The sequence below is a fragment of the Trachypithecus francoisi genome, unplaced genomic scaffold (assembly GCF_009764315.1).
Source record: "Trachypithecus francoisi isolate TF-2019V2 unplaced genomic scaffold, Tfra_2.0 Lachesis_group8, whole genome shotgun sequence".
In the NCBI taxonomy this organism is placed as follows: domain Eukaryota; kingdom Metazoa; phylum Chordata; class Mammalia; order Primates; family Cercopithecidae; genus Trachypithecus; species Trachypithecus francoisi.
The window spans coordinates 61,525,420-61,548,009 of record NW_022681473.1 but is presented as its reverse complement, the minus strand read 5'-3'; the positions used below and the strand labels follow the sequence as shown (position 1 = coordinate 61,548,009).

Below are 22,590 nucleotides of genomic sequence, written 5' to 3'. Positions count from 1 at the left end.
CCAAGTGCAATAGGAAAAAAGAATCCATGAGCAGACAAAGACGAGAGCTGTGACCATTCTGAGCAGGGCCAGTAGCAATTGCACTGTAAGGTGGCGAGTACTTTAAACACATACAAATGGCATCTGTGTTATGGGATGCATAACAAGGAAGTGTTGGTCACATATAACACAAGCCTGCCTCATAGCTCCTAACTCAGTTCAACATGAGGCAAAGGTTCTTAAAATTTTTTGCAGCATATAGAATAGATACTATTTCCCCTTTCCTTCACTACTTTCTATTTCTATCCACCACTTTCTAGTTACTTCTAGCTGAATGCAACCTCCTCTTTACCCTTGCCAAGACATGCTCGGAGACTTTCCATGAAAGGACAAATGATCACACATAGCCATCCTCTCTGCACCACTTAAGGTGGTCTCTTGCTGTCACTAGCCATCTAAGTCATGAGAGCTGGGTCAGAGGAGCTCTTCCTCCTCTGGTCACTGAGGTGCTGTGCTTACTCACACTGCCCTGCCTCAGGCTACTGTCAAGATCTGGCAAATGGTGTTTGCTACCAGACTCGAAGGTTTTGAGCCTATCTTTTTCTGTGAATACCTGAAAAATGAATCATTTTACAATGTGTATAATTTTCAGGAACTTATCATCCCTACCACATATGCTTTTTATTCTCTTGTTTTTTATTTTAATAATATCCTTTAAAAATAGAAAAAGCCACATGTTGTATAAAACAGGCCATGGGCTGAGTTTGACTGCATTACAGTTTGCCAACCTCTGTGGTAGACTAATTCCATATATTTTCACAGTCATGTACCAAGACCAATAACCTAAGATTCAGACCTCCCCTAAGTGCTGTTACTACAGCATGCATCTGTGGTTTGTGTGAGTACATGACCATTGACCACACACATGACAGTAGATTGTAACACATTCCACTTAGTTCAATTGAAGCAAAAATCTCAAAAGCCGAGGATTTCAAAAAAAGTGGGTATCAAAGCACTTTCTTTCTAGCTAGAAAATTATTCAGAAGTATATCAGGGAATAAGGATAGAAAAATAACATAAAGGTTTTAAATGAATCCTGTGATGAACCTGTTTAAATATTTTCCATTGTTTTCTTTACATAGGAAAATATTTATTATGCTATTTCTTGACACCTAAGATTGAGCTATATTTAATTTAACCAACTATTGAACTTAAATATATTCAGCAAATACAATTAAAAATTTTTGTCTATTGTGCATCTTACTTTAGGCCTTGGAGCAGATAAGCTAGTGACCTATCTGTGATGTTTCTGCTCCACACCTCAGAAGTTGAAGTCTCCACATTCCTGTTAATTGGGATACCGGGACTTGAGCATGCACACATTTGGATCTCTATCCCCATCTGCCTTATGTACCTCATGGCCATCCTGGGCAACTGCACCATCCTATTTGTCATCAGAAGAGAGCATTCCCTGCAAGAGCCCAGGTACTATTTCCCCTCCATGCTGGCCCTGTCCGACCTGGGCCTGTCTTTCTCCTCCCTACCCACTATGCTGAGAATCTTCTTATTCAACAACATGGGGGGTTTCTGCTGATGTATGCATTGCCCAGGAATTCTTCATCCATGAATTCACAGACATGGAGTCTTCAGTCCTCCTAATCATGTCCTTTGATTGCTTCATAGCCATTCGCAACCCCCTAAGATATAGCTCTATTCTCACCAGCGTCAGGGTTTTGCAAATTGAACTGGTGTTTGCTATTAAAAGCATTCTCCTAGTGCTATCCCTTCCTTTTACTTTAAAGAGACTCAGATACTGTAATAAACACCTTTTATCCCACTCCTACTGCCTTCACCAGGATGTAATGAAGCTGGCCTGCTCTGACAATAGGGTTAACTTTTACTATGGTTTGTTCATTGCGCTCTGCATGATGTCAGACAGTGTTTTTATTGCTATTTCCTATGTGTTCATCCTGAAGACTGTGTTGGGAATTGCATCCCATGGGGATGCAATTAACACCTGTGTGTCTCATATCTGTGCTCTACTCATCTTCTATGTGCCCATCATCACCTTGGCTACCATGCATCGCTTTTCTAAGCATAAATCCCCTTTAGCTACGATTCTGAGAGCAGATGCATTCTTGCTGGTACCACCCTTGATGAATCCCATTGTGTATTATGTAAAAACTTGGCAGATTAGGGTAAAGGTCCTGGAAAAATTGGCTCTGAAGCCTAAATGATGGGGCAAAGGTGGAAATTCTATTTTTTTCACAATACATTTTCTTAGGAGAAGGAAAGTATTTCATTCAAATAGGAAATGGTTCTATTTACTTCATAGCTTTACAATTAGATGTATTAATTAATTGGTCAATCAACTAATCCCTAATGAACATCTAATATACCACAGCTTTTGTACTTTTGATAAAGAAGAGGCTTATATTTCATAAACATGTTATGAATCATTTTGTTATTCTTTGGGTGATTGATAACATCAATTCTCAGACACAAGAAGGAAGAGCAAAACTCTTGCAAATCTTCTAATGAGAAGTTAGGAAAAGTAGCCCTGAACTGTGACTGGGAGAGCCCTACAAAATTCTGGTACTATTTAACATCTTGATATTTACCTCCTTTTATTTTATTTTCATTGTGATTTACATTAAACTCTTTATAAAGTGTCTGAGTTTGTCTAAGTATGTTCTTTACTTTGCTATTCAAAGTGTGGTCTGCTGACTGGCAGTAGCAGCATTACCTAGAAAGTTGTTAAAATTGCTGCAGAATCTCATGTCCTGCTGCAAGCCTGTTGAGCTGAAATCTGCATTGTAGCAAGATCTCAGGTGACTGGCATGTAGGTCAGTGTTTAAGGGACTTTTCTCGGGTGATGTGAAAGGGAAACACAGAGACTATGTCATTTGGTGAAGCAAATTTTGGCAGAAGTCAATTTGGGGAGGAAGTTATAGAAGGGCCATGGCACTTGACCATGTTTATAGTAAATATAAGAGGTTGAAACTCTGATGTTCAATGATTGCAGGCCCATATGTATTTCCACCATGATGCATATATCTCTCTCATTAAATATATTGTAAATTTCCACAGGACAAGAGCTACGAATTATTCAACTTTAACTCTCTTGACAACAAAATACTCTGTTGATGGTATGTGCTTGATAGATCTATTAATATATCAATTTGAACTAAAAAAAATAGTCTAAAGAAAAAGAGGTAGCATCCTGAAGCCAGGTCCCTCAGGTTTTTCTGGGGTAAAAATTCTAGGGTGCATCAGAGCAGTCATCATCTAGGTTCAACACAGCACTCTCTCCTTTGCATGCCTCACAGTAAGAAGTTAACATTACAGATACATAAGGAGGTTCATGAGATGTGGATTCTTCCCTTTGATGCTGCCTTCTGAATTGAGGGGAGCCCCGTGTTACTGTTCATCAATAATGACAGCACAGAATCTGCACCACTGTGGCAACCAGACACCCAATTAACAATAACTTTAATACCTGAGCCTCCCTACTCTCACCTCTCACTTTATGACATTGTGAATGGAGCCAGACCAAAGGGCTCCAATGATTTCCTAATGAGAAAGGGTCAACAAGGAAACTTTAGGAGTCACTAGGACTGTGCGATCCTTATTTAGTACATCAGGGTCCAGGATCACTCCTAAAGAAGAAGATATAGTATAACTCCAGGCTGAGAATTTAGGAATTTAGAAGCTAACTCACAGAAGGAGAAGTAAATAAACCTCATCAGAGTTACGTGTCCTCTAAACTCTTTACTGTGATAGCTCAGTCCTGCCAGGGAAGAGATCAAATGAATGGAAAAACTAGGGACTCAGTCAGGAACAGGTTCTCTGGTTTCAGCTCTGCCATTTCCTGGCTTTGCGGTATTGAGAAAATTACTTCCTAAGTATTATGATATATTTCATATATACTTTTAAATTAAGAACGTAATTATTTCTCCATACATTCCAGGGATTAATTAAGTTAATGTGTTTGAAAGCTCTAAGATCTCAATATGGTCTTCAGACAGGTTTGTTTGGAGATGGCAGTGTTTGGATGATTTTGTATATATATACACATACACATAAATTATCTTAAGTATGGAAAGACATGGAAATAGTAGACCTATATTCCCCCGTTGAAACATTCAAACATTCAGTAGGCAACCCCTGAGAAGTCGTTAGCCTCTTAGTTAATAAAGATCCCACTACTAACAGTGTGACTATGTACTTGTTTTATAAATTTATAGTATTTCCTTGGCTCCTCTAGATATTTGAGCTTATGATCCCTATTATGAATTCTCAATATCCCCCTCCCCCACTTTCTCTCTCTTCCTCTCTCTTTTTGACACACACACACACACACCACACACACACACATATAAACATACACACACACACACACAGAATAACATTCTGGTTGCTATCCTGGAGAGCTTTGTTTAACAGGTAGATCAACCCAGAGATTTAGCTTTTGCAAGGCTTTTCCCGATCTGCAGTTTTATCCACCTTCTGTGTATCACTGTCACACTTTGTAACTATACTTGCTAATACTTTCTCCCCTCTGTGTGCTGTTAAGAAATTTTTTTCCCCTTAACTTATCAGCCAAGTTAATGTGATTTGCAGAGGGAGAATAGGACCCTAGACTGGCCAGGGGTATTAATAACAACCACTATATAGTTGAAGGTTTTGACAGAATTGGTGTGGATTTGGCCAGTGTATAGGAGACAGTAGGAAAAAGGAGAGAGCAACTGAGGCTCTGCTGTGAAAGAGAGACAGTTTTCTACTACCCTGATTTAGCAGAGTAATAAACACATGGAGGCAGCTAGAGGAGTTGGGTTTCAGTTCAACACCCACCACTGACTTATAAAGGGCCATTCAAAGGTGTTTTCCACAGGCCAAAGTTGCAGCTTTCTGTCTATAAAATGAGGTGGAGTTGGGAGAAGATTAAAGAAACTTCCAGCTGTAAAGATCTTTATTCTGATTAATCATGCATACAAAGTTTAAGTACTTTTTTTTATTAGTTCTACATCGTTTATTGAATATCTCTATGTTCCTACATTATGATACGGACATTTTACTGTAAGATAAGAAATGCTTTATTTATGATAGGAACAAAAGACATACATTTATAAAATACATATAAATATATTTAACTTAAGCAAATAATTTTATTGGAAAATGGAAAAAACCGTTAATGAAACACTTATCATATACTCTTGCATGTGAAAACTTATCACTAATGTTTATTTTCTTACGTTTAACCTGTAAATATAATTTAACACCTCCTAGAAATCCAAAGCTTTCATTTGTTTTGTGAGATGGGGTTTGTTTTACATCTCACATTAAGTAAATCACACTATAAAGCTATAATAAATAGGTGATATGTTGTCATTCATAAAAAGATCCTCAAAGCAAAATGCATACACCTACACAACCTAATGACCAGCAAGTATTATAATACATGCTGTGGTGGTGAGCACCTGAGATTTTTTGATTGGTATACAGTAAAAGTGAACTAAGAGTGTTAGTACACTGTGTATACATATATACACACAGATATACATTGTATATTATATATATATACACAATATTATATATACATATAATTTATAATATGATATGCATAGTATTTTATTTCAGTGGGAAAAGGAATGTATTTAACAGGTAATTCTGCCATTAGTAAATACCCACCTTGATTAATACAAATTTAAACTTTTTTTTTTCTTTTTTTTATTATTATACTTTAAGTTCTAGGGTACATGTGCATAATGTGCAGGTTTATTACATATGTATACTTGCGCCATGTTGGTGTGCTGCACCCATCAACCTGTCAGCACCCATCAACTTATCATTTACATCAGGTATAACTCCCAATGCAATCCCTCCCCCCTCCCCCCTCCCCATGATAGGCCCCGGTGTGTGATATTCCCCTTCTCCAGTCCAGGTGATCTCATTGTTCAGTTCCCACCTATGAGTGAGAACATGCGGTGTTTGGTTTTGTGTTCTTGGGATAGTTTGCTGAGAATGATGGTTTCCAGCTGCATCCATGTCCCTACAAAGGACACAAACTCATCCTTTCTTATGGCTGAATAGTATTCGATGGTGTATATGTGCCACATTTTCTTAATCCAGTCTGTCACAGATGGACATTTGGGTTGATTCCAAGTCTTCGCTATTGTGAATAGTGCTGCAATGAACATATGTGTGCATGTGTCTTTATAGCAGCATGATTTATAATCCTTTGGGTATATACCCAGTAATGGGATGGCTGGGTCATATGGTATTTCTAGTTCTAGATCCTTGAGGAATCGCCATACTGTTTTCCATAATGGTTGAAGTAGTTTACAATCCCACCAACAGCATAAAAGTGTTCCTATTTCTCCACATCCTCTCCAGCACCTGTTGTTTCCTGACTTTTTAATGATTGCCATTCTAACTGGTGTGAGATGGTATCTCATTGTGGTTTTGATTTGCATTTTTCTGATGGCCAGTGATGATGAGCATTTTTTCATGTGTCTGTTGGCTGTATGAATGTCTTCTTTTGAGAAATGTCTGTTCATACCCTTTCCCACTTTTTGATGGGGTTGTTTGTTTTCTTCTTGTAAATTTGTTTTGAGTTTTTTGTAGGTTCTGGATATTAGCCCTTTGTCAGATGAGTAGGTTGCAAAAATCTTCTCCCATTCTGTAGGTTGCCTGTTCACTCTGATGGTAGTTTCTTTTGCTGTGCAGAAGCTCTTTAGTTTAATTAGATCCCATTTGTCAATTTTGGCTTCTGTTGCTGTTGCTTTTGGTGTTTTAGACATGAAGTCCTTGCCCATGCCTATGTCCTGAATGGTATTCCCTAGGTTTTCTTCTAGGGTTTTTATGGCATTAGGTCTAACATTTAAGTCTCTAATCCATCTTGAATTAATTTTCGTACAAGGAGTAAGGAAAGGATCCAGTTTCCTCTTTCTACTTATGGCTAGCCAATTTTCCCAGCACCATTTATTAAATAGGGAATCCTTTCCCCATTTCTTGTTTTTGTCAGGTTAGTCAAAGATCAGATGGCTGTAGATGTGTGGTATTATTTCTGAGGACTCTATTCTGTTCCATTGGTCTATATCTCTGTTTTGGTACCAGTACCATGCTGTTTTGGTTACTGTAGCCTTGTAGTATAGTTTGAAGTCAGGTAGTGTGATGCCTCCAGCTTTGTTCTTTTGACTTAGGATTGTCTTGGAAATGCAGGCTCTTTTTTGGTTCCATATGAACTTTAAAGCAATTTTTTCCAATTCTATGAAGAAAGTAATTGGTAGCTTGATGGGGATGGCATTGAATCTATAAATAACCTTGGGCAGTATGGCCATTTTCACGATATTGATTCTTCCTATCCATGAGCATGGTATGTTCTTCCATTTGTTTGTGTCCTCTTTGATTTCACTGAGCAGTGGTTTGTAGTTCTCCTTGAAGAGGTCCTTTACATCCCTTGTAAGTTGGATTCCTAGGTATTTTATTCTCTTTGAAGCAATTGTGAATGGAAGTTCATTCATGATTTGTCTCTCTGTTTGTCTGTTACTGGTGTATAAGAATGCTTGTGATTTTTGCACATTAATTTTGTATCCTGAGACTTTGCTGAAGTTTCTTATCAGCTTAAGGAGATTTTGGGCTGAGGCAATGGGGTTTTCTAAATATACAATCATGTCGTCTGCAAACAGGGACAATTTGACTTCTTCTTTTCCTAACTGGATACCCTTGATTTCTTTCTCTTGCCTGATTGCCCTAGCCAGAACTTCCAACACTACGTTGAATAGGAGTGGTGAGAGAGGGCATCCCTGTCTTGTGCCAGTTTTCAAAGGGAATTTTTCCAGTTTTTTCCCATTCAGTATGATATTGGCTGTGGGTTTGTCATAAATAGCTCTTATGATTTTGACATATATTCCATCAATACCGAATTTATTGAGCGTTTTTAGCATGAGGGGCTGTTGAATTTTCTTGAAGGCCTTTTCTGCATCTATTGAGACAATCATGTGGTTTTTGTCTTTGGTTCTGTTTATATGCTGGATTATGTTTATTGATTTGCGTATATTGAACCAGCCTTGCATCCCGGAGATGAAGCCCACTTGATCATGGTGGATAAGCTTTTTGATGTGCTGCTGGATTCAGTTTGCCAGTATTTTATTGAGGATTTTTGCATCCATGTTCATCAGGGATATTGGTCTAAAATTCTCTTTTTTTGTTGTGTCTCTGCCAGGCTTTGGTATCAGGATGATGTTGGCCTCATAAAATGCATTATGGAGGATTCCCTCTTTTTCTATTGATTGGAATAGTTTCAGAAGGACTGGCACCAGCTCCTCCTTGTACCTCTGGTAGAATTCAGCTGTGAATCCATCTGGTCCTGGACTTTTTTTTGGTTGGTAGGCTATTAATTATTGCCTCAATTTCAGAGCGTACTATTGGTCTATTCAGTGATTCAGCTTCTTCCTGGTTTAGTCTTGGGAGAGTGTAAGTGTCCAGGAAATTATCCATTTCTTCTAGATTTTCTAGTTTATTTGTGTAGAGGTGTTTGTAGTATTCTCTGATGGTCGTTTATATTTCTGTGGGGTCGGTGGTGATATCCCCTTTATCATTTTTTATTGCATCTATTTGATTCTTCTCTCTTTTCTTCTTTATTCGTCTTTGTAGCAGTCTATCAAGTTTGTTGATCTTTTCAAAAAACCAACTCCTGGATTCATTGATTTTTTGTAGGGTTTTCTGTGTCTCTATCTCCTTCAGTTTTGCTCTGATCTTAGTTATTTCTTGCCTTCTGTTAGCTTTTGAATGTGTTTGCTCTTGCTTCTCTAGTTCTTTTAATTGTGATGTTAGAGTGTCCATTTTAGATCTTTCCAGCTTTCTCTTGTGGGCATTTAGTGCTATAAATTTCCCTCTACACACTGCTTTAAACGTGTCCCAGAGATTCTGGTATGTTGTATCTTTGTTCTCATTGGTTTCAAAGAACATCTTTATTTTTGCCTTCATTTCGTTATGTACCCAGTAGTCATTCAGGAGCAGGTTATTCAGTTTCCATGTAGTTGAGTGGTTTTGATTGAGTTTCTTAGTCCTGAGTTCTAGTTTGATTGCACTGTGGTCTGAGAGACAGTTTGTTATATTTTCTGTTCTTGTACATTTGCTGAGGAGTGCTTTACTTCCAATTATGTGGTCAATTTTGGAATAAGTGCGATGTGGTGCTGAGAAGAATGTATATTCTGTTGATTTGCGGTGGAGGGTTCTATAGATGTCTATTAGGTCTGCTTGCTGCAGAGATGAGTTCAATTCCTGGATATCTTTGTTAACTTTCTGTCTCGTTGATCTGTCTAATGTTGACTGTGGGGTATCGACGTCTCCCATTATTATTGTATGGGAGTCTAAGTCTCTTTGTAAGTCTCTAAGGACTTGCTTTATGAATCTGGGTGCCCCTGTATTGGGTGCATATATATTTATGATAGTTAGCTCTTCCTGTTGAATTGATCCCTTTACCATTACATAATGACCTTCTTTGTCTCTTTTGATCTTTGATGGTTTAAAGTCTGTTTTATCAGAGACTAGGATTGCAACCCCTGCTTTTTTTTGTTCTCCATTTGCTTGGTAGATCTTCCTCCATCCCTTTATTTTGAGCCTATGTATGTCTCTGCGTGTGAGATGGGTCTCCTGAATACAGTAAACTGATGGGTCTTGACTCTTTATCCAGTTTGCCAGTCTGTGTCTTTTAATTGGAGCATTTAGTCCATTTACATTTAAGGTTAATATTGTTATATGTGAACTTGATCCTGCCATTATGATATTAACTGGTTATTTTGCTCGTTAGTTGATGCAGTTTCTTCCTAGCCTCGATGGTCTTTACATTTTGGCATGTTTTTGCAATGGCTGGTACCGGTTGTTCCTTTCCATGTTTAGGGCTTCCTTCAGGGTCTCTTGTAAGGGAGGCCTGGTGGTGACAAAATCTCTAAGCATTTGCTTATCTGTAAAGGATTTTATTTCTCCTTCACTTATGAAACTTCGTTTGGCTGGATATGAAATTCTGGGTTTAAAATTCTTTTCTTTGAGAATGTTGAATATTGGCCCCCACTCTCTTCTGGCTTGTAGAGTTTCTGCTGAGAGATCTGCTGTTAGTCTGATGGGCTTCTCTTTGTGGGTAACCCGACCTTTCTCTCTGGCTGCCCTCAAGATTTTTTCCTTCATTTCAACTTTGGTGAATCTGGCAATTATGTGTCTTGGTGTTGCTCTTCTCGAGGATTATCTTTGTGGTGTTCTCTGTATTTCCTAAATTTGAATGTTGGTCTGCCCTACTAGGTTGGGGAAGTTCTCCTGGATGATATCCTGAAGAGTGTTTTCCAACTTGGTTCCATTTTCCCCCTCACTTTCAGGCACCCCAATCAGACGTAGATTTGGTATTTTTAACTAATCCCATACATCTTGCAGGCTTTGTTCATTTCTTTTTCTTCTTTTTTCTTTAGATTTCTCTTCTCAATTCATTGCTTTGATTTGATCCTCAATCGCTGATACTCTTTCTTCCAGTTGATTGAGTTGGTTACTGAAGCTTGTGCATTTGTCATGTATTATTCGTGTCATGGTTTTCATCTCTGTCAGTTCGTTTATGGCCCTCTCTGCATTAATTATTCTAGTTATCAATTCTTCCACTCTTTTTTCAAGATTTTTAGTTTCTTTGTGCTGGGTACGTAATTCCTCCTTTAGCTCTTAGAAGTTTGTTGGACTGAAGCCTTCTTCTCTCATCTTGTCAACGTCATTCTCTGTCCAGCTTTGAGCCATTGCTGGCAATGAGCTGCGTTCCTTTGGAGGGGGAGATGTGCTCTTATTTTTTGAATTTCCAGCTTTTCTGCCCTGCTTTTTCCCCATCTTTGTGGTTTTATCTGCCTCTGATCTTTGATGATGGTGATGTACTGATGGGGTTTTGGTGTGGGTGTCCTTCCTGTTTGTTAGTTTTCCTTCTAACAGTCAGGACCCTCAGCTGTAAGTCTGTTGGAGATTGCTTGAGGTCCATTCCAGACCCTGTTTGCCTGGGTATCAGCAGCAGAGGCTGCAGAAGATGGAATATTGCTGAACAGCAAGTGTACCTGTCTGATTCTTGCTTTGGAAACTTCCTTTGAATGGTGTACTCCACTGTGTGAGGTGTGGGGTGTCGGTCTGCCCCTAGTGGGGGATGTCTCCCAGTTAGGCTACTCAGGGGTCAGGGACCCACTTGAGTAGGCCGTCTGTACTTTCTCAGATCTCAACCTCTGTGTTGGGAGATCCACTGCTCTCTTCAAAGCTGTCTGACAGAGTCATTTGCATCTGCAGAGGTTTCTGCTGCTTTTGTTGTTGTTGTTGTTGTTTAGCTGTACCCTGTCCCCAGAGGTGGAGTCTACAGAGACAGGCAGGCCTCCTTGAGCTGCTCTGAGCTCCACCTAGTTTGAGCTTCCCAGCGGCTTTGTTTACCTACTTTAGCCTCAGCAATGGTGGGCGCCCCTCCCCCAGCCTCGCTGCTGCCTTGCTGTTAGATCGCAGACTCCTGTGCTAGCAATGAGGGAAGCTCCCTGGGCATGGGACCCTCCTGGCCAGGTGTGGGATATAATCTCCTGGTGTGCCCATTTGCTAAGAACCTTGGTAAAGCGCAGTATTGGGGTGGGAGTTACCTGATTTTTCAGGTGTTGTGTGTCTCAGTTCCCCTGGCTAGGAAAAGGGATTCCCTTCCCCCTTGTACTTCCCAGGTGAGGTGATGCCTCGCCCTGCTTCAGGTCTCACTGGTGGGTCTGCAGCAGCTGACCAGTACCGATTATCCAGCACTCCCTAGTGAGACGAAGCCAGTACCTCAGTTGAAAATGCAGAAATCACCTGTCTTCTGTGTGGCTCGCACTGGGAGCTGGAGACTGGAGCTGTTCCTATTCACAAAAATTTAAACTTCTAACAGAAAAACTTACAAGTAAAAACCATTGTAACAATTTTAGAAAATAGTGTAAGAGATTGTGCATTGAATGCCTGGAATCAAAGATATCTTTTTTTTTTTTTTTAGATGGAGTCTTGCCCTGTTACCCAGGTTGGTGTGCAGTGGTGCAATCTCTGCCCACCTCAACTTCCACCTCCTGAGTTCAAGCAATTCTCCTGCCTCAGCCTCCTAAGTAGCTGAGACTACAGGAGTGCACCACCATGCCCGACTAGTTTTTTTTTTGTGTTGTTAGTAGAGATGGTGTTTCACCATACTGGCCAGGCTGGTCTTAAACTCCTGACCTTGTGATCCGCCTGCCTCAGTCTCCCAAAGTGCTGGGATTACAGGTGTAAGCCACTGTGTGCAGCCAAAGACCTCTTTTTTAAAGCAATATATGAAACACAAAAAGTATAATGGAAACTAAATTTAAATTTGTTTAAATAATACTACCTGTATTTGCTTGAGAGTTGATCAGCAAACAAGATCAAAGACAAATACCAGATTGGGAAAGGCATAAAACAAACATGTTTTGGAAATATTTATTTGTTTGTTTATTTATTTGTTTATTTATTAGGTTGGTGCAAACGTAATTGCTGTTTTGTCATTACTTTTAGTGGCAAAAACTGCAATTACATTTGCACCAACCTAACATTTATTTATTTTTGAGACAAGGTCTTGTTCTGTTGTCCATGTGGGGGTGCAGTGGTGAAACCATGGCTCATTGCAGCCTCAACCTCCTGGGCTCAAGTGAATCTCCCACTTCAGAGTCCCTAGTAGCTAGAACTATAAGCACCTGTCACCATGAATGCCTATTTATTTTTTAAATATTTCAAAGAGATGGAATATTCTTATTTTGACCAGGCCGGTCTCAAACTCCTGTACTTAAGCAATTCTCTTGCCTCAGTTTTCCAAAGAGTTGGGATTATAGGTGTGACCCACCCACTCATATATAAAATATAAACAACCCAATAGAAAAATGGATGAAGTTTATTTGAATAGGCTATTCATGGGAGAGGAAACAAAAATAATCAATAATATGTGAAAGATATTCATTTTTACTCTTAGAAAAATCCAAAATTAAGTAAAACTAGATAATTCTAACTTTATCTTAAAGTAAAATAATTTTACTTCATATAATTAAAGTAATAAAAACCACTATATACTTGAAGGTTCTGACAGAATTTGTGTGGATTTGGCCAGTGTGTAGGAGAGAGCAGGAACAAGGAAAGAACAATTGAGGCTCTGCTGTGAAAGAGAGACAATTTTCTGCTACCCTAATTTAACAGAGTTATAAACACATGGAGGCAGCTGGGTGCACACCTGTAATCCCAGCACTTTGGGAGGCTGAGGTAGGCAGATCACGAGGTCAGGAGATGGAGACCATCCTGGCTAACACGGTGAAACCCCATCTTTACTAAAAACACAAAAAATTAGCTGGGTGTGGTGGCAGGTGCCTGTAGTACCAGCTACTTGGGAGGCTGAGGCAGGAGAATGGCGTGAATCCAGGAGATGGAGCTTGCAGTGAGCCAAGATTGTGTCACTGTGCTCCAGCCTGGGCATTGAGATTCAGAGGGCAGGGACAGAAAAAGATGTAGGAATAGAAAGCTCCACCAATTGTCCCCCTACCATAAGGACACTGATTTAACATCTGTACATAAGAAATGAAGGGGTGGCCTGCCCCTCCACACCTGTGGGTGTTTCTCGTTAGGAGACTTGAGAAAAGAAATGAGACACAGAGACAAAGTATAGAGAAAGGAAAAGTGGGCCCAGGGGACCAGCACTCAGCATACAGAGGACCCGCACTGGTCTCTGAGTTCCCTCAGTATTTATTGATCATTATGTTTACCATCTTAGAACAAGGGAAGTGGCAGGATAATAGGATCATCCCAGGGAGAAGGTCAGCAGTAAGACATATGAATAAAGATCTCTGTGACATGAATAAGTTTAAGAAAAAGTGCTGTGCCTTGATATGTATATGCAAACATCTCCATAAACCTTCTTAGTTCATAAAGAGCAGTATTGCTGCTAGCACGTCCCACCTTCAGCCCTAAGGTGGTTTTCTCCTTTCTCAGTAAATAGAACATACAATTGGGTTTTACACGGAGATGTTCCATTGCCCAGGGATGGGCAGGAGACAGATGCTTTTCTCTATCTCAACTGCCAAGAGGCCTTCTTTCCTCTTATACTAATCCTCCTCAGCACAGACCCTTCATGGTGTCAGGCTGGGGGACGATTAGGTCTTTCCCTTCCCAGGTGGCCATATTTCAGACTATCACTTGGGGAGAAACCTTGGACAATACCTAGCTTTCCTAGGCAGAGGTCCCTGTGACCTTCGGCAGTGTATGTGTCCCTGGGTACTTGAGATTAAGAGAATGGTGATAATGACTTTTAACCAGCAAGCTGCCTTCAGGCACTTGTTTAACAAAGAACACCCTGCACAGCCCAAATCCGTTAAACCTTGAGTCACCACAGCACATGTCTCTTGCAAGGACAGGGTTGGGGGTAGGGTCACAGATTAACAGCATCTCAAATACAGAATAAAATGGAGTCTCTTATGTCTACTTCTTTCTATATAGACACATTAACAGTCTGATCTCTCTTTCTTTTCCCCACAAGAAACACCTTTTTAAAAACAAAAAAAAAATCTGATGAGTCCTTATAATAACTGGCTTTAGTTTCATATCATTGAAAAAGGCACTGAAGAGATTAAAAAAACTTATCTTGAATCGCCAATGCTGCACTGCCCCTGTCATCAGGCAATGGCAATGACAGTGTGGTGCAGAGAATGTCTCTGGGTGCTGGGGGAGGGAGAGCAGACACACTGATATCAGAAATGAAATTCTGATGCATTAAACTCAGTGCTGTCTTGTTAGAGAAGGAAAACAACAACAAACAACAACAAAACTGGACCAAACTCAGCTGATGCTCACCCATGGAGGGAGCATTTAAAAAAGCCATAATCAGAGGGGAATTGCCAATCCCAGCAGTCAAAACTAGAGTTCCTGTAAACCTCAACACCACAGACCAAAGTGATCTGAGTCATTAAGTAAACTTTAAAGGCAGTCTAGGCCACAAGGATTGCAACTCTGAGATGAGTCCTGTTGGTCCAGGACTGAACTGGTCCAGAGACAGTGGACAGGAGAGGGGTGCAACCTACCGAGACACACTGAGGCTGCTAAGGGAGTGCTGGTATCATGCCTCCCCTAACCCCAGGCTGAATAGCTCATGGCACCAAAAGAGACGCCTTCCTTCTGCTTGAGGAGAGGAGGGAGAAAAGTGGGAGGAGTTTGTCTTTCATCTTGCATGCCAGCTCAGCTGTAGCAGAATAGAGCACCAGTCAGAGTCCTGAGGCTTTGTTCCAGAACCTAGCTACCACATGGCATTTCTAGACACATCCTGGGCCAGAAGGGAACCTGCTGCCTTGAAGGGAAGGACCTAGTCCTGGCAGCATTTATCACCTGCTAACTGAAGAGCCCTTGGGCCCTGAACAACAAGCGGCAATACCCAGGTACTATGTCAAAAGCCTTGGGTTAGCCTCTGCTGACTTCAGGTGAGATTCAGCACACTACCAGCTGTGCTGGCTATGGGGAGACTCCTTCTGCTTGAGTAAAACAGAGGGAAGAGTAAGGGGACTTTCTCTTGCACCTTAGGTAGCAGCACAACTACAGGGCTGAAGAGCACTAAGCGAGTTCTTGGGATCTCCCATTCTAGGATTTGACTCTTGGATGGCATTTCTGGACCTGCTCTGGGCCAGAGGGGAGCCCACTGACCTGAAGGGTGAGTCCCTGGCCAGGCAGTATTCACCACAAGCTGACTTAAGAGCCCTTGGGCCTTATGGGAACACCTGCGGTTTTCTGGCAGTGTTCCGCATGGCCAGTAGTGGCAGGTGGCTACAGGATGAGGTTCCTTTGCCTTTGGAAAGTGGAGGGAGAGTGGGAAGGTCTATATCTTGTGATGTGAGTGCCCATCAGCTGCAGTATAATAGAACACCATGTAGACTTCTAAGGCTTTTGACCCTAGTGCCTAAATCCCGGACAGCATCTCCGAACCCACCTGGGGCCTGGGGGATCTCACCTTCCTGAAGAGAAGGACACAGGCCTGGTTGGCTTTGCCAGCTATAGATTTTGGAACCCCAGGGCCTAGAGCAAACAAAGACAGTAGCCAGGAAGTGGTTACAGTAGGCTTTGGGTGAGACCCAGTGCTGTGCTGGCTTCAGGTCTGACCCAGCACAGACATACTGGTGGTGGCCACAGGGGTGCTTGTGTTACTCCACCCTTAGATTCATGTGGCTCAGAACACAGAGAGACTCCATTTGTTTGGGATAAAGTAAGGGAAGAGAATAAGAGTCTCTGCCTGGTAATCCAGAGAATATTCCATATTTTGTCCAAGACCATCAAGGCGGTACTTCTATGAGTCTAGAAGAAGCACAGTATTACTGGACTTGGGATTACCCCTAAAGTAGATACAATTTAGATCACAACACCCAAGTCCCTTCAGATATCTATAAAGTCATCCCAAGAAGGACAGGTACAAACAAGCCCAGACAGTGAAGACAATAAATAAACAATTCTTGAATAACCAGACAGTGAATAACATTTACTAGTAGGAAAACTGTACAGGAAAACATGACCTCACCAAATAAACTAAATAAGGCACCAGGGACCAATCCTGGAGAAACAGAGATATGTGACCTTCCAGATAGAATTCAAAATGGCTGTGTTGAGGAAACTCAAAGAAATTCAAGATAACACAGAGAAGGAACTCAGAATTACATCAGAAAAAATTAACAGTGATATTGAAATATTTACAAGGAATCAAGCAGAAATTCTGGGACTGAAAAATGTGATTGGCATAATGAAGAATGCATTAGAGTCCTTTAATCACAGAATTAATGAAGCAGAAGAAAGAATTAGTGAGCCTGAAGACAGGTTATGTGAAAATACATGGTCAGAGGAAACAACAACAACAAAAAAGAATGAAAAACAACAAAGCATACTTACAGGATCCAGAAAATAGCCTCAAAGGGCAATTCTAAGAGTTATTGGTCTTAAAGAAGAGATAGAGAAAGAGATAAGAGTTAGAAAGTTTATTTAAAGAATAACAGAGAACTTCCCAAACCTAGAGAAAGATATCAATATACAAGTACAAGAAGATTAGAGAATACCAAATCAATTTAGCCCCCAAATAACACCTCAAGGCATTTAATAATCAAATTCTCCAAAATCAAATATAATGAAAGGATCCTAAAAGCTGCAAGAGAAAAGAAACCAATATATCTGACAGCAGACTTTTCACTTGAAACTTACAGGCCAGGAGAGAGTGACATAACATAATTAAAGTGCTGAAGGAAGAGTTGTTTTACCCAAGAATAATATATCCAGTGAAAATATCCTTAAAACATGAAGAAGAAATAAAGACTTTCCTAGTCAAACAAAAGTTGAGAGATTTTCTCAACACCAGACCTGTTCTATAAGAAATGCTAGGCCAGTTATGGTGGCTCACATTTGTAATCCCAGCACTTTGGGAGGCTGAAGTGGGCGGATCTCCTGAGATTGGGAGTTTGAGACCAGCCTGACCAACATTGAGAAATCGTGTCTCTACTAAAAATACAAAAATTAGTCATGCATGGTGGTGCATGCCTGTAATCTCAGTCACTCAGGAGACTGAGGCAGGAGAATCACTTGAACCTTGAGGATGGAGGTTACGGTGAGCCAAGATCATGCCATTGCACTGCAGCCTGGGCAACAAGAGCAAAACTCTGTCACACACACACACACAAAGAAATGCTAAAGGGAGTTATTCAATCTGAAAGAACAGGATATTAATGAGCAATAATCACTTCAAGGTAGTAATACAAAACTCACTGGCAATAATAAGTACATAGAAAAACACAGAATATTATAACACTATAATTGTGGTGTGTAAACTACTCTTATGCCAAGTAGCATGTCTAAAAATAAATAAATAAAAAATAATAGCTACATCAACTTTTCAAGACATAGGCAGAACAATAAGGCATAAATAGAAAAAAATATTAAAATTCAGGGGAAACAAAATTAAGGTGCAGTTTTTATTGGTTTTCTTTAGCTTGTTTAGGCAAAGAGTGTTAAGTTTTTATTAGGTTAAAATAATGGGTTATAAAATAGTATTTGAAATCCTCATGGTATATTAGTTCGAGCTTACATTGCTATAAAGAATTATCTGAAACTGGGCGGTTTATAAATTAAAGATGTTTAATTGTCTCACAGTTCCACAGACTGTACAGAAGGCATGGCTGTGGAGGCCTCAAGAAACTTACAATCATGGTGGAAGGTGAAGAGGAAGCAATCACATCTTCTCATGGTGACAGGAGAGACAGAGAGTGAAGAGGGAAGTGCCACACACTTTTAAATCATCAGATAGCATGAGAAGTTACTCACTATCATGAGAGCAGCATGATTTAATCATCTCCCACCAGGTCCTCTCTCCACATTGGGAGTTACAATTCAGCATGAGATTTGGGTTGGGACAGCCACCCTGCAGCAGACTTCTGCCTGGACATCCAGGCATTTCCATACATCCTCTGCAATCTAGGTAGAGGCTCCCAAATCTAAACTTTTGTCTTCTGTATACCCACAGCCCAATGCCACATGGAAGCTGCTATGACTTGGGACCTGCACCCTCTGAAGGAACAGTCCAAGCTGTACTTTGGATCCTTTTAGCAATGGCTGGAGCTGGAGTGGCTGGGACACAGGGTGCCATGTCTCAAGGATGCACAGATCAACAGGGCCCTGGGCCTGGCTCACAAAACCATTTTTGCCTCCTTGGCCTCCAAGCCTGTAGTGGGAGGGGCTGCAGTGAAGGTCTGAAATACCCGGGAGGCATTTTCCCCATTGTGGTGGCTTTTAACATTTGGTTCCTCTTTACTTATGCAAATTTATGCAGCTGGCTCTAATTTATCCCCATTTAAATTTATCTTATTTGTCAGAGACCATCTTCATTTGGGCTGCTTTGACTTCCTGGCTTTGCTTCAGTTCTTCAGGCACCAGGGCCTGGCTCCAGGCTCTGAATTTGGCTCAGGTTTGCATCATGTATCTCCTTCTGGAAACCAGATTCAAGGGGAAGTACCTACTAGGGAAGCACTACCCTAGTACAAGAAATCAAACCTTGTAGCAAAATCACACTGAAGCTCTTGCTTTTATCACATCCACTCACATCCTATTGACCAAAACAAGTCATGAGGACCACAGTGGCCAGAGAAAATCATGTGTCTAAAGTGAGAGTGATGGTAAATACAATTCGTCCACTTTGTTCCTCCTGATGTGGTGTGAATGTATACTGCTGCTACTAGGAAGTAAAGAATTGAGACAAATAATTCCAAATGCCACTTGTAAGACTCCATTTATATAAACCATTATAAGTGTTCACTAAACAGATAATTATAGTTAAATTTGGGAGATATAATTTAAAATTATTTTTATTTATTCTATTTTTTCTGAAATATGCAAAAATTTTAAAAATTAAATTTCATTTTAAACCGACAATAATTATGCATATTCATAGTGATGTTTTGATGCATGTCATGTATAGTGATCAGATTGGGGTAATTAGCATATTCATAGTCTCAAACATTTCTCATTTCTTTGTGTTGAGAACATTCAATATACATATATATTCAAAAAATATACTAACATTTTAAAAACTAAATGAAGAATTAAAAAAATTATATTCCCTCTTTTTTTTTTCCTGGCCTGATCAGAGTTAAATAACCTACCTCTTAGTGTGAAGAATCTAAATGAAAGACTTACTTGCATTTTCCTCATTTATCTAATTCCTAAGGATTGGTCAGAATTCTTACTTCTTAAGGAGGTACAATACCAATGGAAGATCTTCCATCTAGTTGAGAAGAATGTTTCTGTCTTATTTTTCCTTTGCTATGTAGATGATTAACTCTTCTAGATTTATCCATATTAAAGTATAGATATAGTGACAGGATTAACAACAATAAAATAACAACAGGCACACACGTGTATGATTGTGACAAGATCTGGACGCTGGCCCTTCCTGTGTCATTGATATATAATGTACCAGTGGGTGGATCACATTCATTCTCTGGGGATTGTAAGCTTTCATCAATATACACAGACATACTTCCAGGGACAGGAAGCCACATCCATGTATATGCACTGATGAGTACGTGAATGATCATTTCATGCTTGGTGAACTGAGTTCTCACAGAAACTTTAGTATCAGGAGCCCAGTACCACCAAACATGGAGGGGCATCCTCCTCACTGAGCACAACCCACCTTCCTGGGCTGCAACCTATTGAGTATTCTTTCTCTAATCTCCTTCATCTTGACACTATAGAGAATAGGGTTTATCAATGGAGGAAGAAGGAAATGGACATAGGAGAGAAGAGTATGGGTATGCTGAGTGATTGGCAGCTCAAGATGGCTAATCAGTGCCAGGAGGATCATAGGAATATAGAAGAGGAGCACGGCAGAAAGGTGGGCAGCACAGGTTTGACCAGCCTTCCAGCGATCTTCCCTGGACTCCGCACCTTGCAACACCTTGCCAATCAGGCCATAGGAAAAGAAAATCAGCAGGGGGTCCAAACCCATGACTGAAAGAACCACAAATAGGCTATAGGTTGCACCCCAAGCTCCTGGGCAGGCCAAACGAGCCACATCTGGATGCAAGCAATAAGGATGGGTTAGGACCTGTGGGCGGCAGTAGGGCATGCAGGCCAGCAGAAATGGCAGGGGCAGATGGAGACCCAGGCATCTAAAAGCAATGGCCAGGCTGATTTTGCTAATTACATCATTGGTGAGGAGAGCTGAGTAGTGGAGAGGTCGGCAGATGGCCAGTGCCCGATCAATGGACATGGCAAGCAAGACAGAGGACTCCATGACAGAGAAGACATGGACAAAAAACATCTGTAGAAGGCAGGCTGAAGCAGGGACAGTGTGAACACCAGCGAGGGCAAGGCCCAGCAGTGTGGGCGTCAGGGCGGTAACCAAGCCAATATCAGACACACTAAGCAAGAAGAGGAAGTGCATTGGGCGGTGCAGGGCAGGCTCCAGGGCAATGATCCAGAGGATGGTACCATTTCCCAGTGCTGAGAGAAGGTAGACAGCAATGAGGGGCATCGTCCACCAGGAGGGTGCACCTGATAGGCCTGGCAGGCCCACAAGCAAGAAGGTGGGGGCCATTGAAGTGCTGCTATTGGGGGCTGTCTGAGTTGGTAATGTTGACATAGTTCAGAATTTCACGTTGAACTCTGGAACCTGAAAAATAATTAGAAAGGTTTACTTAATCGTGTGCCAAATTTGCATAAAACTTTCCAAAATAGCCTGCATCTTCACTCCCCTGACTCATGCACACACACATACATAAATACACATTTCCTCCCTATGCACACACCCATCCTAATAGTATATGCAACATTCATTCCTTGCGTTTGAGGTTTTCCTATAGCTGTCCTCATAGCTCTGTGGCTCTGTTTCTTTTCCTAAATTTTTTCTCATTTTGTTGACCTTGTCTCTCCCTGTAGTGTTATCCTATTTTCTTTCCTTCCTTTTTGACAAACACTTAAGGAGACAGTCTATTTATCTATATTTTTTTCTCTTCTCAACCCCAGACAGTCTGACTTCTAGACTGCCTTAAGATATTTACATTTTGGTGCCCTTTAACTGTTCTTGCTAAGTCCCCAATTACTCCTTCATTTCTAAATTAAGGGGCATTCATTTTTTCTAAGCTTGATTTATTTCTTAACGAGCTTTGGCTACTATGGATCTGCTTTTTACTTTTTCAAAAATTTGCCTTTTCAGAATTTAGCCTTTTAGTTCACCTTGCTATGTCCCTATGATTTATACATTGGTATTTAAAATTTTTATTTTATTGAAATGTAATAATTGTACATATTTAAGGGGGTGCATGTGGTATTTTGTTACATGCAAAGAATGTGAAATGATAAAGTCAGGGTATTTAGGACATCCATCGCCTTGAGTAATTATAATTTTTATATGTTAGAACATTTCAAGTTCTGTCTACTAGCTATTTTGAAATATAAAATACATTGCTGTTAACTATAGTCACCCTACTTGGCTGCTGAACATTATAACTCATTTCTTCTATCTAAGTGTATGTTTATATTTTTGAGGTATTTTTACTTGGCCCTCTTTCTTAAGTGGTCTTATGTACTCTCATGACATCAACTTGAGTCTACAAACTGATGAATTACTAATATATATTCCCAGATCCTACTAGGGTTCATCTCACCTTGGATATCCCATGCAATTTAAATTCAAATAATCCAAAGCAGATCTTAGCAGACACATCTTAATGCCTCTGTCAGAGTCATCAGTTAGGAAACAGTGAAGGGGAATTTATGTCAATAGCAACACCAATAAGACACTCCTTGGTTCCCTAAGTCAGTTGTTGGTGCTGCCATTAATCAATTTCCCAAAATAAAAACCTGAGAATTAGCCTCTCCTCAAATGTTATATCCAAGTATTATTTATAATTTTAACAAGAGGGACTGGGCACACACCATAGTCATATCTTCTTCCCTGCCCAAATGCCCAGAAAGATTCGCACTGAAATTCTGGACAAAAAGACAATGAAAATTTCGATCTAAAGAAAAGTAAAATAAAAGTAAAATAAAAAGCTTGCTAGGTTTTGTTTTCAGGGTAATGAT

General features: G+C 40.3%; 2 protein-coding genes across 2 annotated transcripts; one reads left to right on the top strand and one right to left on the bottom strand.

The window, feature by feature from the left end:
* Positions 1-1,282: 1,282 nt before the first annotated feature.
* Positions 1,283-2,216, top strand: LOC117080668 (olfactory receptor 51A7-like). Its single transcript, XM_033205880.1, is given in 2 exon segments — positions 1,283-1,558; positions 1,560-2,216. Coding segments are annotated over 2 exon segments (933 nt in total).
* Positions 2,217-20,145: 17,929 nt separating this feature from the next.
* LOC117080667 (olfactory receptor 51S1) lies at positions 20,146-21,218 on the bottom strand. Its single transcript, XM_033205878.1, has one exon. The coding sequence runs from the start codon at positions 21,146-21,148 to the stop codon at positions 20,180-20,182; it is 969 nt and encodes a 322-aa protein (XP_033061769.1). The 5' UTR covers positions 21,149-21,218; the 3' UTR covers positions 20,146-20,179.
* Between the last annotated feature and the right edge of the window lie 1,372 nt (positions 21,219-22,590).